Raw genomic sequence first — 18,753 nt, forward strand, 5'->3', positions numbered from 1 at the left:
TGGCAGCTATTACCATAGCAACAAATAGCTAACGTGTGCATTATTCACTGCTTCAAAGAGACGGAATTATGGTATTAAAATGCATGAATTTCCAAGCTTTGTCTCAGAATGTTCATGTTGCCATTTTTTCCCAGTATGTGATTGTTTATTTTGGAGATGATTACTGTCTTTGCCGAACCCTAGTCCCTTCCAATAGCAGCCCATTTCCTTCCCCAAAACTCCAGCACACATCCATAGCTATTTATTCGAGCTGCTGATGAATTGTGGGCGACACGACTCAGTGTAATTGACTCGATTAATGCCAGGCATTATCATTTCGTTTTCACCCAAGCTGTCTCCTCCGGCAGAGCAGGCACTCGCACCGGGACGACCCTGTCAGCCGGGCCATGTAATGGAAGGTGCTGCCAATGATTACAGTGTCCCAAGTCATAACAGTCTCACTGCCAGCAAGTAGTGCCCTGGTGGCTGTTTGCTGTTAGCATAGTCTGCCGTCCCTCTTCATTCAGCTGCGATCTTTTAACTCGGGGAATGGAAGTGCCCTTCTCTGAAAAAGTCGTTTTTTATGCTTGTTTTCTTGTCAAAATATGCACACTGACTCATTCAGTCACTCCAAAAGAGGCATGTTTCAAATAGTAAATGGGATCAGATACTTATGATTTTTTTCTTATGTTCCCCTGAAAGAAAATAAAGAACAGTCTGTGAAAAAAAAAAACACCCCTTCTTAGTTTCTGCCCTTTATCCGTTCTGCAGACCATCATGGTGCCAACCAGAAAATTAAGTTATTCGCTTAAATCTCCATAATAACACAACATAATATATCCTTCATAATACCTCAGCATTTTCTCTGACTTCATATCTCAGGAATGGGCCCTGGAATTAGCAGTGACTTGTCTTTTCCACTTACAAGCAAAGGCAACGCTGGCTTTAAATGCCACTACTTATGTGTTCAGCGTTTCTGGTTGTTGTTTCAAGGGTGAGTCTCTGAATTTGGCCTTTTTCTCCTGTAGTCGACTTTGGCCTTGGATGTGAGAAAAGCCCATTACAGCATGGAGGGTTTGGGTGTTTGGGCAGGCTCAACGCGCAGGTGATGAAGTGTTTGTTTATGGTTATGAGTTTGAACCCAGCGCTGTTGATTAGTACTGCAGACTTTATATGTCTCAGACACAGACGGATGGAAATTGACTTTTTCTAGGCGCGCTGCTAACATCTGTTTAAAGAGCAGAATCCACATAACCATTAATTTTGCATCAATGTGTCTTTTCTATAATCATATATAAAATATTTGGGTGTTGAATGTTTTTCTGTTTTCCCAGATTAACATTTTTTTTTCCAGTGACAGTTTATCATAGTGTCTTATGAATATATTAGGCTTGTTGATAGCCCCTTTTTGTGGTCCAGCTTTGCACTTGTCCCAATTCCTGTTTCCCCCTCAGCGCCACTGATCAAGATAAATGGACATCCAACACACGGTCACACTTACACACACAGAGAGAGAAAACCATGCCTGGTTTGAAAATCTGAAACACTTGTTTGAAAATTCCTTCTTTGTACTCCTTTTATTTTTTTGCCCGTCATCATCGTGCTGGAAGGTCAAGGCTCACTTTAATGCCACACGAAGAGACACAGATTGATAATTAAGGCTCCGGGGCCTGAAGAAAAGCCGCTCTAATGTGATTTATACCTATAGATTTTCTGTCAGATATGAAATGTTGTCTTTCAAATTGGAGAGGAGGACCCATTATAAAGCGCTTTACTGGTAACTTTGGAAAAGCAGGTTGCTTCTGTTAGGCCGTGCATCTGGGTCTACTCTCCCCGTGTGATGACCATCGGACCAATGGGATCTTTTAAGGTTAATTTAATAAAAACAGAGTCATATGCAGCATAAATAATTGAATGAATGTCCCTTCTTAATCCTGCTGCCATTGTCTTTTGCTGCTGTCCTTGGAGAATGTAAAAAAAAGAAAACATAAATGCACCACGGCAGGCTGAAGATCTGCGTGGCTATACATAGCTCATGTTCTTCTGTCCTCCATTTTTCTGCACTCACCTTCAATAGGAATATAACTTTGAAACAACTCTTTAAAAGAAAGCCCTGAGAGCATTCCGAGTTTGCAATTGAAATGTATCCTGAGATGGAAAATCAAAACGCCGTTTCAAATTATAGCTGTTATTCTCAGAAGGTGTTTTTACTTTTACCATCACTGCAGAGTTCAAAGGCCCATTCTGATAACAAATTCCGACAGAGAAAAATGTCCTCCCTGTGCATTGTGGGTATCATGTGATTTGGTGCACCAGAGGGCATTAGTAAATAGGTGTCAACTGTTATTAATCATAATGACACAAGGACAGAAATGACTCTGCTTTTCAGTTGCTTTAACTCGGAGTAGAGTTTCTATATGTTTGGCCCGTATCTGGAATATTCCCTCTCATAGACCTGTTTTTCTACGTTCCATTAGCCGGAGAATTAAACATTTTATCATTTATATTCTGTAAAATGTCTTAGCGACTTGACTTGCTGGATTGACATATAAAACTAATTTTTTTTTCCCTCTTTCTTTCCCAGTCTAACAGTGCACAGTACGCAGCGGAGAAGCGAGACGAGGAAAAAATGTGCGACCACCTGATCAGAGCGGCCAAATACCGCGACCATGTGACAGCTACGCAGCTCATCCAGAAGATAGTCAACATCCTGACTGACAAACACGGCGCCTGGGGACGGTCCTCCATGAGGTACAACAAATATCTAACAAAAACGGAACTTGTCAAGTTTCTAAATTATAAATCTCATTTTGCAAGTTTGAACATCATTATTTCAGTCATTATCATATCAATGTACTTTTAAGTAAGATGGATCTTTGACTCAAACTTGCAAAATAGTTGATACATATCTCCCTACCCTTATCCTCTAAGGGTTGAAAATTCTATCTTGCTGTTGAGGTCTTCTTGGCTTGGCTTATCACACACATACCGGTACATATAATAGATTTTACAGGTTTCATGCATTCCTTTTTGTTAGTACCAGAAACAATCCTTTGATACAATAGAAATTTGTTGAATTTCCACATGCTGTGATATTTAAGAGTGAAGTAAAGTTCCACTGTTACTCAAATAAAGCATTGTATAGAAAAGCCTTTAATCAAGAGAATGCACCTGTTCTCATAGCATGTCTTTCCTCTGCTGAGAAAATGATTCAAACCACTGTAATGGTTTTAATCTCATCATAATCTTTCTCTACCCCCGATACTCATGACTTTGATTAAATTAGATCTGCAAAGGTGAAAATGTCAGCTGTGCAGCTGAATGATGCATTGACTCTGGAGAGAGATGAAAGCCATTTAAACAGCTCTGCTCCCATTAAGAACAGAGGGAACCCTATCCTCTGTGTTTGTTTCGCCAAATAGGCAGCACAATCCAATGCAACTATTCCCTAATGATGGCTGTTTGTGCAGGTAGTGTGTAATGGTGAGCCGGAGAAACGGCCGCTGGCTCGCGCTTGTTAGTCTGAACCAACTCTCCCGAGACTCGTCTGGCGAGAGGTTGGTTTGCTATTGGCTAGGGAGTCTATCTCTGGCTGCCTTTGTTTTCCCTTTTATTATTTTTTGTGTCTCATATCAGGATGTGGTGTATTATTTGTCATATTTTTCTTTCCTTTATCCCATCTCCCCCTTTTCTCCCCCTTCACTTTCTCTCGAAGTCTCCATGTGTACTCACACAAGGGTCTGCTATTTACTATGGAGATTGTGTTCTGCGAGCCCCGGCCAGAAAAGTCCCCCATTACCGGCCCTTTATGCCGCTGTGCTATTGATGGTTTTCCTAATGGCTGCCGATGGGCTCAGGGAGCCATTGGCACTGGGCCTTGGAGTGCAGCGCTCTTTTAATAAATCACAATCAGTCCTGTGCCATTACATCAATATTTTTGGTCAATTACTGTGAAGGTCAGGTGGTGCTGCTTCGCACCAGAGACTCCGGTATGCGGGCATAGAAGAAACATCTGGTGCTGCAGAAAAAGACAAAGTAGTAGGAAAAGATAGAAAAGGAAAAAAAAAAAAAAAAAAACTCTCAAGCACACCTGCATACCTGCAGGCGCCCTAACATAAGAGATATTAATCCTTAAATCCACACATACCCAAAAGCGATGTGTACTGCCTGTAAATACAATTGGGGGAGAAAAGATACACACAGTGAAACCTGCAGGCTCTCCCCAGCTGTGAAAATGAAATTCAGGAACACAAAGACAATACGCAGCTACGATTACGACCTTTTGTTGCTCCGGTGTAAAATCCACGCCTGCCTGCTCACAAGCCATAAAAACATATTCCCCAAAGTTTCCATTCAATAAAGAGTCTGAAAATGAAAATATTATTTTCTCACAAGCTGATGGGAATTGTTGTTTCCTCACGGCAGGCGTCTAATATCTTCTGACACAGTGTGACCCGCCTGAATGCAATTTGTGTCTTAATATCCAGCTTACAGCGGCCCGGGCCTCGGGAGAGAAGAGGTGTTAGGTGATTTTTCCCTTTCCCATTCTGCTGCTTCGTCTTCCCTCTCTGTCTGTTGCTCTCTCAGTCCTCCTTGCTCTCCTTTTTCTCCCCTTTTCTCTCACACTTTTTGTCCTTTGCTCTTCCTTGTTTCACTTTACTTGTATCATCTAGAGAGTTTCATCTGGGGACTTTCCACCGGACAGGCAGTGTCTATCATTTTTCGTGCCCTTGTCTGTTATCTAGTGTCAAGACAAAGACAGATTTGCAGACTCACAGAAAGGTCGCCTCTTTCTTCATCCATACGTTTCTGTCCCATTGCCTTGAGACCCAGGTGTACAACATGCCAGCCTGCTGTCTTTTAAAGAGGGGGGGGGAGAAGTAAATGAACAGCTCGCAAGATAAGCCACAAATGAAACAACTGGCAGATATCATATTTTTCATCTCCTGATTTTTTCTCTCTTTTCTTTGAGCTCTGGTCCACTGAGCATCCAGACTGCCGCAGTGTTTATTTGGGTCAAGAATCATCTTTCATGTATATGACACAGACAAAGTCAACGGACAGAGAGCAGCGATGAGGGCAGATGATGGAGAACGTCAACTCACAGTCTCAGGGGACACACACCACTCTTCTCGTTTTTCCCTTCTCATACCTTTGCTTTATTGCATTCTAATAGGCTGACTAATGTACCATGGAAATTCACTCTGGATGCTGGAAGCGAGGGAAGTAAAAGGAAGGTGGCTGCTGATGAAAAAGAAAAAAAGGCTTGAAGTGTGATGTAGAAGCAGTGTGTGCACTTCACTTTCCAGACAGTCTTATTGAGGTGAATAGAAAAAAAATGTTAAGATGCTGTTCTCCAACTCCTCCTTCTTCTTAAGCTGTATATTCCTCTTTTCTTCTACAAATCCTCACCTACATCTAGTCCCTCCAAAACACAACACCTCACGCACCAACTCCTCTCCCTCTGCTCCTCCTCCCCCGTATAAGCAGCTCATTTTCTGCAGCACCACCGCTCTAATGGACGCCCTAAGGCTAGAGTCTTCCCAGCCAAGGGACATCCATCTTTTGGCATGTCACACTCCCGCCCGGCAAAAAATCTTTGTGATGTGCACTCCAATTTTTCTTCAGTAAATCAAATCATCCTTCCTTCAGAAAGACGAATGCTTTAGGGTTGGAGTGTTATAGAGAAAATCAATGCCGGCAAAATTGAAACAGTATGCCCCCGTATTGATCGGCCTTGTGAGATCGAAAAGGAACAGCTTTGTAACTGTTTCGCTGGACAGTTAGCTGACCTGTAATGGACAAACTATTGATATTAGCATTACTATTTTATCTTCTGCTATGTCATTTCTCCGACGCACTATTGAGGTGAAAAGAAGCCCGAGCTGAACAGCTGGAAGGTTTTTCTCCTTTTTGTCCCTTAATGAAACAAAGGAAAAATAGTGGACTGCTGACTACAGAATACACTGAGGAGGATTTCACCTTTTAATAAAGATTTTTTTTTCTTTTACATAAAATACCCATATAAAAGCACATTCTATGCAATACATTAAAGGTGTTACTTATATATTTTTTTCCTTCTCGTCAGGATTGAAACTAAAGATTGTTGTTCAAGTTGATTATCAGATTGTTTCTCCACTTAAATTATTATTCTTTTATTTTTGTCTAGAAAAAATTCTCAGTCTGTACAGAACATCTTTTAATGAGTTATTTTTAACTTTAACTAGCTTTTTAAAAAGCAAGTCATATTAAGGAAGCTATATAACCTGCAAGTTTTGCGTTTTGGTTAAACACAGAGAATGCAGGATTTCTTTTATACTGTTCTGATGCTGTTCTTCCTACAAAAGTCTTAGAAGTATATTTTTTATTCCTAACATTAAAGAGTCCAAAGATTTGTATGTCTTGAGATATTTGTCAAAAAGAGGCAACAAACCTTCATCCTTAAGAACCTTATTCTAGAGCTTGTGTGTGGTTTTTCCTGGAAAATGGCTGAATCGATTTGTAGTCACAGCTCTTAAAATTAGAGTATAACTAAGTTAAAAGTGTCTACCAGAGTTCATATTAACCAATTTGATGAACCAATCATGCCTTCCTGTCTCCCCTGCTCGTTCTCTACCCCTTGCGTGCACCAGCCCACACTCAAAGCACGTCACCGATGACAGATTTTGAGCTGAGTTTGTCATTGGCCGTTGAGAGTAGTAAAATTCTCACTTTTTTTTTACATGTAACATGATAAAGTTTTGTTTTTATTTACAGCTGAATCAGACATTAGACATCGTAGTTTCTACATGATGCAAGCGATGAGCTGAGGTCCAATTCTAGATTAACATCGCTTGTGCATGTAGATGAGGGGTGTGGCTTTTGAGGGAGCACTGAGGGGAGGGGGGAGGGTTTCATTAAGATTATATGTGTTATTTAATTGCTTTTGATTGACTATTGACTATTTGATTGAGACATGATGCCCCCTGGCTGCATTTGTAAACAATATACGACTTTTATCAACGTCAGAAATGAACGCCAATTTCCTGTTCATCAAATAATAATCAATCAGCCATTTAATAACGTAACTTCTACTCATTGTCCTGTTCTCAAGCAGGCCTTGTTAGCTTGGTCCCAGTTGTTGAGCGTCCTCTTCTGGATTAGAATCTATGAATTTTGCTGTGAACACACACGGGGGTTCTGCTTAGTATACTGGGGACATTCATGGTCCCAGAGTATTTTTTTTTCTAAATAAATGATTGCATGAGAAACAGCGACAGCCAGATTCATCTCCACTTGTATGCTTTCATTCCAGACTTAAATCACAATTATGATCCATAATACTGAATGTAATGCATTTGTTAAAGCCGAGGCCTGCACAGTGTCCCCGCCGCCTCGCGTGTGGGTTTTATGGACAAAGGCATACACAACGGCTGTGCCGGTACTGTGCATGCAGAGCTGAAAAAGGAAATGGGACTCCAGCACGTCAACGGAGATCATAACCATAGGAAACAAGAACATAACTGTTTAGAGTACACTGACTCTCGGAAATGCATGAGTCGAGAGCGGCAGGAAGACAGAGAAAAAGAGAGAGGGGAGATGGATGGAGCGGTGGATAAGAGAAAGATATTTGTTACTGAAGCATCAAAAAGTAGAGATGGAGACAAAGACAAGACAGGGACATTTTTTTTTCCCCACATCCTTTCCACTTGCATACAGTAAACCATATGAGTGATGGCACAAATCTGTATGTAAAAGGTTGAGAGCGTGTCTTGTTTGCTGGATGGAAAACTCTGCTGCCGCTGCCTTATCTAACCATCAGATTGCCTTTGTTGTATTTGAGAATAGAATAAACACTGGAGCTGGAATCCCAGTCTTTTTGGATCCATATTTGTACCGCGGATTGTCCCGTTGGAATCATTTCTGCACTCTGTCTTTCTGCATAGCAATGTTCTTTGTCGTTAATCTTTTATGTACTTCTTCAAAATTACACCCAAAATATTTAAAATTTAATTAAACGAGCCCTTCTTGATGTTGGCTGACTGACACAGGCTTTAGGTTTGCTTATAGATACTTGCAGTCTAAACAAAAACATGATCCAGTGTACTGTAGCAGTCCACAGCTCCCATCTCACCCAATGCAGAGACAGTTGTTTCCTTTAGTACTGATCCCAACTACTTCAAAACCAATTAGCTGGATGCTTGAGTTGTGTTCATCCATCTGCCTTGATACACTCGTAAACATATGGAATAAACACAGAGGGAGCAGTGCGAGGCTGCCCATTCAGCTATGTTCATCTTTGTAAACTTGACTCCACGTATCACGCTAGTATCTCAGAAACTGAAGTCCTTAAAGGGCTTTAACATGAAATCCTCCACCTCATTAATCATGCACAGTGACATGTGTCTGGGACAGAGAAGTTGTGACGGGGGACAAAAAGGATGTCCCTTAAATCTCTGGGGGAGAGCGTTGGAGTTTGACAGCTTTGCGTTCCATCAGTTACAGAGAATAACGTGCCACGCCGGCCCTACCGTGCAGCCTGGCTTATGGATATGAATTAGAATATAGCCCTAATGATAACATTTACCTCGGCTGTATATACAGTACAGTGGCTGGGGCTGTAAGGAACAGTAACAAAGTGTCATGGCTGAACATATTAACAGCTGATGATGTCCACATGTTAGCATGCTTAAGTGTTGCAGTGCAGGACGGGACTAAAATAATTACTCTCAGGGGATTGTTAAAAATGGCAACAAAAAGGTTTAACCTTTTTTTTTTAACAACTTTTTCATTGTTTTAGTAGGTAAGTAACAAAAATATATCAAAGAAATATGCATTAGCATTGGTAACAAAATAAATCACATTATAAAGACATTAGAAGATCACAATTGAGAAGAAATAAAGAAATTATGAGGCAAGAAAGATACTCAATAAATGTGTGAACACACAATTACAAAACCACGCACACGTATTTTTGTGCATACATTTACGCAATGGACTAAAGGACAAGTACGTTAAAAAGATTGCTCCATGGCAATTTGCAAAACCTCAAGGTTAATTGTGTGACTTTGTCATAAAGAAAAGTCCAGACAGTGGATGTTGAATCTTTGGCATTATCTAGTCCTTCTATCTACATACATGCTATATACTGTATTTATACAGTAACATTGTATGCTATGCTATGCTATGCTATTCCATCTCCAATTAAAATGTGAGCCAATGATTAATGGAGACTGGAAAGAGAATAAGGTGGTTGATGGATTAAAATGACACAAGTTAAAGATGTTCATTTCAATCATCATTCTGGACATTCAGGTTTGGTTTTTATACCACTCGTCTTTACAGTATTAAAAAATGGATTTTAGTCACCTGGAAGTAAGTAATCAAAATGTTGGTTTATTGGTTGATCTTATAATCCCAATGAATGTTGATGGTCATGTGTTTTTACACGCTCAGTTTAGTTTTATTCTTTAAAGATCTGGCCTAATTTGCTCCATTAAACTAAAGACTTAAGGTTACTCTGAACACTTGAATGTGGACAATATTAATATAGTTTTTTTTTTTATATTGTTAAAATAAATATATACCCATTTGTAATCATTACTAACACATGATACTTGGTTTTTAATCAGATCACTACTGTTGATGCACAGAGAAATGTTACTACAGTGTTTCATCCAAACCGGAGTTTAACAGTCGACACAAGTTGTTTCATTAGCGATGTGTTAATTCAAATACCAGTTTCAGTATCGACCTCTGGAACGGCCTAAAATGTACTACCGGTATGTGCTGGCACACCAGTCAAAGACCAGTCCAATGTTTTAATTTATTAGCACTCAAATTACATTGACTGATTTCAGGTAATTATTGTAAGACCATAACAAACAACACAAATGCATATCTGCTAGCAGGACAGATTTCTACACCCTTCAGTTTTTTCCCGTCCCCTCCCTGCCAGCTCAGAAATGTAACGGAATCCTTGTTAAGAAGAATGAAAGAAGGCGGCCATCCCAGAAAGACCAATTACACCATCCTACCTCTCCGCCTCCTTGCCTCGCTGCTCACAGCCACGTGTGACTGTGTAGCAACTCTCAGATTTATGAGTTCCATATACCCTTAAGAAAGTATATGGCCTTGGTGGAGCAAGGTCATGATAAAGAGGGTGCTGATCAATATCTGAATGAAAAACCATTTGGGAAGTTTTTAGGGCCTTTTTTTTCCTCCTTTCTCTCTGGATGCAATATCTGCTCCGTATCGATTGTCCGGGGCCAGTAGTTAGTCAAAGGCTATCTCCTTTGACTAACCCCTTTGCAGCATGTCAGCCGCCCCCCTCCTTTTCCTCGTGATAGATTGGTATGCTTCTAGCCAGTGTAATTACACCATTGCACCAGCAGGTCATTTATTTTGCTACTTTCACCATTTGCCAAAAAAATAAAAAAAATCACCTTTATCTGTAGAATCCAGCACTTTTCTTGTGCAACCATAGCAGGAAAAGGGACACATAAAACACCAATGTCCCTGCTATAGAGAGAGGAAGACTGAGTTGCAGCCTTTACTCATAGATCTTCAGCTTTTATTCTTCTTTGAAGAAGAATGTGCTATGTGAGCTTTGTGAGGTAAAAACTTATACTGATAATAGATGGAGGGACAGACGTGGTATTATATTTAATTTGTGGAGATTTTGCGCGAGCATTTTTAAAGATGGCAACAGAAAAATAAAAAAAACAATCACCTCAGTTTTTTAATACATCGCTTTATTCCGTAAAAGGTTTTTCCTACTCAAATCATCGCTATTTATTTGGAGTATGGTTACAGTATAATATCAGATGTGTATGAGGTGTAAAACAATATTATCATATATTTAACTTTCAATAAAAACAGCCAAATGAATCACTGAAAAAAAAACGTTTAAAATTCAAGGCTTATCAGGGTTGATGCTTTCTGGGTTTTTTTTTCTGTTAGGTTATTTCCTCACATGAAGAGATAACTACATGGCCATTATAGTTAGTCAGACTTCTGTTTATATGATCGTCTCAATCACCTTGCAGTGGAATTGCTGCACTTGACACAGACACACACAAGCATGCACACACACACACACACACACACACACACACACACACACACACACACCGATGTAAGTGCTGTATAATGGGCCCTGCCGTATGATGGAGAGAGGGGAGGAGGTGCTCATGAATAGCAGACAATCTTGCTAGATGAGATTGGCGAACCTTGTAGTCTTACATCAACTGTTGTAGCAACACAACACAGTACAATACGGAGTTGAGGGGAGAGGGGGCCATTATTCTGAAGTTTAATTAGGTACCAGCAAGACTGTAAAAGGCTAACAAGCAAGATCAGTGTTGTTTTTTTGACACATTAAAACTCAAAATTTTGAAGTGATGTAAGGTTAAAAAAACATGAATGTAACAATACAACAATATGGGCAGTTAAAATCAATTTGACAAAATAATATTGCAATACTCTTTTGAATCAGCAGAGGGCGCTATCTGCTGTGGCCACTCTTGTTAAACGTCAGTAGCTGAATAAAAGAGGTGTGTAGCCGTGGCCGATCGTTTCTGGTTTAGAAAGTAAACGGAAACTGAACAGAAAATGGACATCACAAAAACAGTGAGCAAATATTGCACGATAGTGATGAACACAAAAATAGCACAACCACCATGATGCGGCACTGAAAACGGCGCCACACCGCCAAGCTCAAGACACGAAAAAAAAAGTATAATATAATGCTGCAAAGCGGAATTGAAACCCCTCAACATTAAAAAGTATCACTTAAATTACCCAGAAATATAAAGATCAAGATATATTTTACATTTTATTGTCAGAGATTTGAACTTAATCATGGAGCGCTGAAGGACTAGCGATTAGGTGGCGCCCCATGTACGGTCGCCATAGTTAATTTTCTACTCTGTCTAATGTCCTTTTTAAATAAAGGCTGAAGCCGGAAAAAAAATGGTCTTAAAAAAAGAAGAAAGCAAATAATCATAATTCATAATTTGACTTTCAATCGTAAATGATTGTGATAAAATGTCATCATAAACCCAGCATTGTGATACATATAGTTTTGTGAGTTTGAGAGTATCTTTACATCCTTATTAAATATTGCTCCTACGTTTGTATCATTGACATGACAAGTAACTCCTCGATCTTCCCGCTGATCTTGAGCTTCCTCTGTTTTTTCTTTTTCGGACCGTGTTGAAAACGTTGCGTGTATGCGTTCAGATTTGTCACACCACTCAAGATCATCTGTGAAAGCTAGAGGTCAGGAGATTATTACAATGGGCCGGTAATGGCAGAATTATGCAACTCCGGTCCAGTGGATGCCCTCATTACCTCGCAGCAGTGGTGATAAATGGCCTTAAATGCATGTTGTCAAAATCACAGGAAAAATGTGACTCTTCATCAAAAATACAGATGGTACCACTTCAGCCATGTAAGGGGGGAGTCTGTGTGTGCTATTTATGATGTTCAGATCATTAAGATGAGGCATAACATGAAGCTGTTTTAACATCAAAATCAACTAGCAACATTTCATATTTTGATGTTAGAAAAAGCTTTCTCCCAGCTTGTTAAGTCTGTTCTTTGGTCAATATTTACATCCTCTCTAAACACCACACTTCTCCTTTTACCTCCCCCTGAAATCTGATATAATTACTGTGTAATTGTTTTGCTTTTTGTTGCCGAATTTACGCCGAGTGTAATCGCTGCTAATTGGAAGCTGCACACTAAGCTGCTGGTAATTAGGGCCTTAATTTGCATTATTTCATTTAGCTGCACTGCATTGTGGGGAGTCTGAAGCCTTCTGACTCCCACCCATGGGAGTGCTTTGATCCTCACGAGCCGACGATGTTGCAGAAACACAATATCACTCCCTCTCCCTTTTTTTCAGATCCCTCTCTGAAAGCTCTTGGATAAATTGGAGTTAATTGGGAGGAGTGGTAGGTGCTTGTGTTGTCTGGGTAATGAGCGCGTGTGTGTGCACTCTTGTGTGTCGGCGGCAAACTCTATGAAAAGAGAGCTAACGTAAGTGTGAGAAAAGCAGAGGATGTACATTTCTGTGACTTTGTTTCAGTTTCGCTGAGTTCCTTTGCTTATGTGTAAAGCATCATTTATATATGTATTTTTTCAAATCTAATCAAGGGTTTACTCTGCTTTAATTCTACAAATTCATCATCACTGATCTTAAATCACGCTGGATGCCTTATTACATGGTGTTTAAATTCAAATTAAATAGACAAATTAAATGACTTGATCCTCAGATTAATAATCGGGAAGGGCAAAATTACACATGGTCCGTCATTTAAAGTGATAAGATAGAATTGTTGCAGGGTCGTTGACCCTAACATTACCTCTGCTGAATCTCGTAAACAACATTAGCAGAGGTGAATTAACATACACACATGCAGATGGCCTCTTCTGAACCTCATTTCACCTGGAAGGATAAGCATTAATGCACATGTAGAAAATCACTCTGGTGAGACTTAATCATGCCAAACAATTTCAGTTGGAAAGGTGTTTGGTCCTGTTTCATTTTAATTTGAGTGTGGAGACACGGCGGAAGCGATAGTGCCACCGTTTGACAAAGAGCCGGCGCGCCAGCAACCGCTCCTCAACATGACAAATCCTCAATCTACTCATGCTCTCCCGTTTCTTCTAAACACATGGTTTATGCAAATCGAAGCAAAATGATCCGGGGGATAGCAGCAATGTTTGAGCAATTTTAGGGCTGTCAATAGACGCTGGCATCAATATAAAATAAAGCAAGGAGAGAAATGTCCTCTGCATATGCGGGTCTCATTGACTGTACCCAAATTAATTTGGCCCAAAGGTTATGGATGACTGTTTGTGCCACATTGCAGCCGCTTGTAGTGATATATGAAAGCACATTCACTCTGCATGTCCTGCTCACTATGATAAAGTTCATGTTCTTGTTTGCATTAAATCAGATGCTTAGACGATAAACCTACACAATAACTGCAACAGGTTCTTTACTTTTGAATATCTATCCACTGTATCTCTATCCAAGTCTACCCTCTGTAAAAACCTTAATAATAAGTTAAAAAAAAAAATAAGAGAAGGAAAAATTATGCTTTGTTTTTATCAGTTGTTTATATTGATTTCAGTCAAAAGAAGCTTTTTATGATTTCAAATCATGACAATATTTCCCGGGATAATCCTGTTTGATTGAATCTTGAAGGATTGTAATTATTTGTCCTTTTTTTTTTTTTTTTTTTTAAGCAATCAAACAATTGCACCAAAGCAAAAGCAGCCCTCATTGACTCACTACTTAGAAATCCACTAACGCTTGTGGCGCAGATGGCCTAGCGGTTTTGTCACGCGCCCCATGTACAGAAGCTATAGTCCTCGTTGCAGTGGCTGTGCGTTTCAAACCCTTAGCTGCATGTCATCCCCCTCTCTCTCTCTCCTCCCAGCATTTCCTGTCTGTCTTTGGCTGTCCTGTCTAATAAAGACACACACACACACACACACACACACACAAATCCACTAACCCTAACATCAATTAACATTGATGACGTAAAGGTGAACCGTGGTTGTTATTTTATTATTTTATTCAATACCCCTACAATAGTGAAGCAGGCCACAAATAGTTATTTATGTATGTAATAAGTTAATGAAAAGAAAATAGAAATCTATTTTGATTTATTATTATTTTGAAGCAGTGAATATAATTTTGGCCAGTTATAGAAAACATATTGACAATTGTTTTAAAAACAAAAAGTTAAGTTCAGACAATAGGATTTCCGTCCTAAAAAGGATTAGCTTTGCCCTCTTTCACCAAATAATTGTTTTATTGGTCTTAAATGGATATCTAATAGCCGGATTGTAATCTTAAATAGCCAACCAGTAAACTGTCTCCTTGTACACAGCAAATAGTTTGTGTGGGGTTTATTAAACTGAATAACTGTTCTGTTATCCGATCGGGGAGAAGGAGCATCAGGGCCACATAAAAGTAGAAACTCAAGCTCCTCCATGTGTCCTCTGTGTTGGTAAACGTCCTCAAATTTACAACTTCAGAGTCCTGAAGAGCGACCAAATGATGTTTAAAAAAGGGAAAGGGGGAAAAAAAAAGATAATTACTATTTAGTGCCTCACATAAAAGTCATCCGGACCCTCTTTTATCAGTAGCAAATTTGGTCCACATTACAGAGGCTCGACAACTTTTTCTTAACACACACAAACAGAAAATTCGACATGCAAGACCGATAGTAGTTTTGTTTAAGGTTCACAGCCTTTTTATTTTTTGTACCTCCATCATCAGACGGCTGCCACTTCAGGCTTAACGAGCAGCCTTCCAGACATCTTTTATGACCGAACTAATTACTAATTACACAAGTGGTTGGCGTGATCCACAGCACAACGCTGGCGCCTTTGTTATTTTAATTGTTGTTATTTTGAAGAATGGTGCCTCAGTAAATTCTGCCGCGGATGCCCAAGGAGGATGGATGAGCTCTGAATAATTTATCATCTTTGTGAAAACACACTCAGTGTGCCGTATGGGGGTTGCATAGCGCTGCACATCTCCATACTGGTTACGTTCTCATTTGGGATTGATGACGAGGTATCTTTCATCGGGCGACCAACCTCTTCTAGCATCCCGTCATTAGGGCTCCCATTGTTGCCTTTTCATGGAGCGCTGGGTGAATATGACTGGCAGAGGTGGTTCCCCCCATGCAGTGACTAATTACTCTGGGCATAGCTCCTCTCCTGATGGATTAATGTGCATTGTGTGTATGGGACAGACCCCCCTCTTCTCAACGATGAAGGACGAGTGCGTCCTGATTCAGGGCTCTGCACCATGCACAACCTTGATAATTATTTTCATAGATGAATACCGTTGCAGGCAGGATGATGAAGTGGCCATTTGCGTTCAGAGACTATCACATGCAGACATGGAGCAGGGTCTTTGTCACAGGCGAGAAATCTAGCCCTGTACAGACCTGCGTCCCTTGTGACTTCCAACTTAAATTTAGCTCAAAAACACACTCTCTCTTTTTCTGCTCTGAAGACACATTTTTTACATTCCTATTTAAACTGTTTTGTCCATTTCACAAAATCCCTAATATCCTAGTTTTGCAATCTTCAGGCTACTTTACATTTACCTCAAGGTATCAGTAGCGCTCATTCTCAACTTGTAATCTGTTTTCCTTTTTTCTTCATCTAGATGATTTAAACAATCAAATCATTTTCATTAGCCAGGACATTCATGGTTTTAAAGGACCCATTTGGAATCTGTATTTATTTTCTTGCATGAAGCTCCTTTCCCTCTCAGAGGCCCCTGTGTGATCATTGGTGTTGGACTGAAGATTTGTGAGGAGCCCCCCGGCCTAAGCTTCGTTCAAGAGTAGATCCCATAAAGAACGCTGGGGTTCTCCCGTCATAGCCTATGCCACTGAAACCATAAACTGTCTTCCTAACACTTCCCAGGATGCACTGCAGCCACTGAAGAATAGCCTGGTCTAGGCTGTTTTTTTTTTTCTCTAATGTTCTTGAAATATTTTCTATTTTCAGTTTTAAAGCAACAAGACTAGAACTAAAGACTCTTGCAGTATGTCTAGGAGTGTGATAAATGGTTGGTGTGGGTTTTAGGAAAATGTCATTTTGAACAAAGTCCAACAAAACTATCTCCAGGACAAGCAAAGACTGGGAGTTTCTTATTTCCTTATTCAGAAATTAGTCTAAATGAATACTTACCTTTCTGAGGTTTTTCTCCCCTAATGGCGCTCATTATCAATGGAAAAAGTTAATTTTTGATCTTAAGAATTAGAGCAGGACCAAAAAGTTATAATAATTTGAGCCCTTAAACATACAAAGGTAGAATTGCTTTTGCCTTTAGAAAAATTATTTTCCTACATTTTGTTGAGCCTCCAAACCATTGGTGATGGACATTTAAGATATTTTTTCAATCAAAATCTTTCCAAAACAGAAGTGATACATCGTAATAGACAGGGGCTCAGAGTACATGCACAATGCCATGTGGCAGTGACACCTCATTAAAAGTTAACACTTCCTTTTCTTTGAGAGCAACATGATTTATTGACTGTGCCTTTAGAGGAGATGCAAATTGCAAAAGAAAAATGGGTGCTGTGGACATTGATTAATATTAGTAATGCTATCCAGCCCCCTCCTCTGTGTTTGTAATGGCCCCTTCTCCTTATCCTGCTGGCCATGACTCCTGACAAGAGGTGTCCTGCTGAGCTTGAAATGAGCCCTGAATGGAAGCGCGTGCCACAGTAGTGTGTGGAAAATGATCAAGCTGTCGTTCACTCGTTCCACCGTGATGGAGCTGGTGTTCAGTTCACATTCTCAAAGAAAGAGCAGGGAAAAGTCAGCAACACAGGGGAGCACCTTACCCTCTAAGATGGAGATACTGTCACATTTGTGGATATAGATACACTGATTTGTGACCTACGTTTGTGTCTAAATGAATGTATTTAAAGAGTAATTCCAAAGGTTGGAAAAAACACCAAACACAATGCTTGCTTTATGTATGCATGCTCGGGCTGAGTGCTAATGCCGGGGCTGCTATACCATGCTGGCTAGTAATTGCTAACACATGTGCTACCTCTGTCTCGCTGCAGCCGGCCGAGGGAGTTCTGGCGCCTGGACTACTGGGAGGACGATTTAAGGCGGCGACGTCGCTTCATCAGGAACCCCTCCGGATCCACTCACTCGGAGGCCACGCTCAAAGCCGCGGCCGAACACGGTCAGTATCATACGTGTTGTTAGCACTCCCTGTCTCTTAGCACCAGGTACAAGGTAATAAAATTAGTCTTCCCGTTGCAATAAAAGATTTATTGTACCACAAGTCACAATAAAATAGCACCCTCATATACATTTCACAAAGGTAATTTCACACCCTGGCACCCATTATGCAAAACTGGACTAATAATCACCCTGAGTGTTAGCATGCTTCATTTTCAGCTACGTGGCTATGAATGGGATGAAATAAGAAATGTTCATTCTTTTCTTTTCTGCTTATTTTTTTTTTTTTTGCTGCATTACAGTGGCAGATATCAGTGGTAAGTTACATTCTTGCAACCCTTTATTCCCTTCCCTGTTAGGGGTCAGTAGGGATTTATTCCTTTGATGTATTTCTTTGCAGGATGATTTCCAAGATCAGAAGTTAACATACTGAAACACATGAACTGTATACTAGTTAGAGTCTAATTAAGAGCATTTTGAGGTGTTAATAGTTTTATTAACTGATTTCATAAGTTGTACCAGGGTGTTTATTTTTTTGTGGTTATTTCTAAGATAGTTTAACGCTAATTGCATTCCACCAGTTATTCTGTTAAACAGTGGGTCCACGTTCTACACACAGCCTGTTAGATAAAGGTATCAAGTGATAGAAAGAACTTTATTAATACTCTGCTGTTACCCTCAGTACTGCGTTGACTTTAAATCTAATAACCCTGACGGATAGTCATAGTGTTTGCAAAGGTCAGAGAATGTTCTCATTGTTTCTGAGCTTGACTCTACAAAGACAGGTGCCAATGTTCAATAAACCTAGTCTGTAAAGAGCTTTGCATTCCCTGCAGTCCCTTAAAACCACACTATATACATCACACATCAACACTAGGAGTCACTTTTCTCTCCTACAGAGGTAGCATTCTCTACTTCCTGAAATGATAAGTCAACCCACAAGGGTATGCAACCATCGTCATGCTGGACAAACCGTTACTAGCTTGATCAATTATCTTAATCCAATGAAAGGCCATATCTGGACCTCATTGTGTTACTTAATGTTCCCTT

At 40.0% G+C, this 18,753-nt stretch overlaps 1 protein-coding gene across 4 annotated transcripts in view; it reads left to right on the forward strand.

Moving 5' to 3' along the window:
* Positions 1–18,753, forward strand: part of lrba (LPS-responsive vesicle trafficking, beach and anchor containing) — a 187,996-nt gene that overhangs the window by 89,862 nt on the left and 79,381 nt on the right. For 3 of the 4 annotated variants that reach the window (XM_061057019.1, XM_061057038.1, XM_061057030.1), the window contains exons 36-37: positions 2,564–2,730; positions 17,580–17,704. In XM_061057019.1, coding sequence (XP_060913002.1) covers positions 2,564–2,730; positions 17,580–17,704 — 292 coding nt within the window. Of the gene's footprint in view, positions 1–2,563; positions 2,731–17,579; positions 17,705–18,005; positions 18,021–18,753 lie in introns of all 4 variants that reach the window. The other variant, XM_061057010.1, reaches the window with a different exon arrangement.

The sequence above is a fragment of the Labrus mixtus genome, chromosome 2, assembly GCF_963584025.1.
Source record: "Labrus mixtus chromosome 2, fLabMix1.1, whole genome shotgun sequence".
Classification (NCBI taxonomy): Eukaryota; Metazoa; Chordata; class Actinopteri; order Labriformes; family Labridae; genus Labrus; species Labrus mixtus.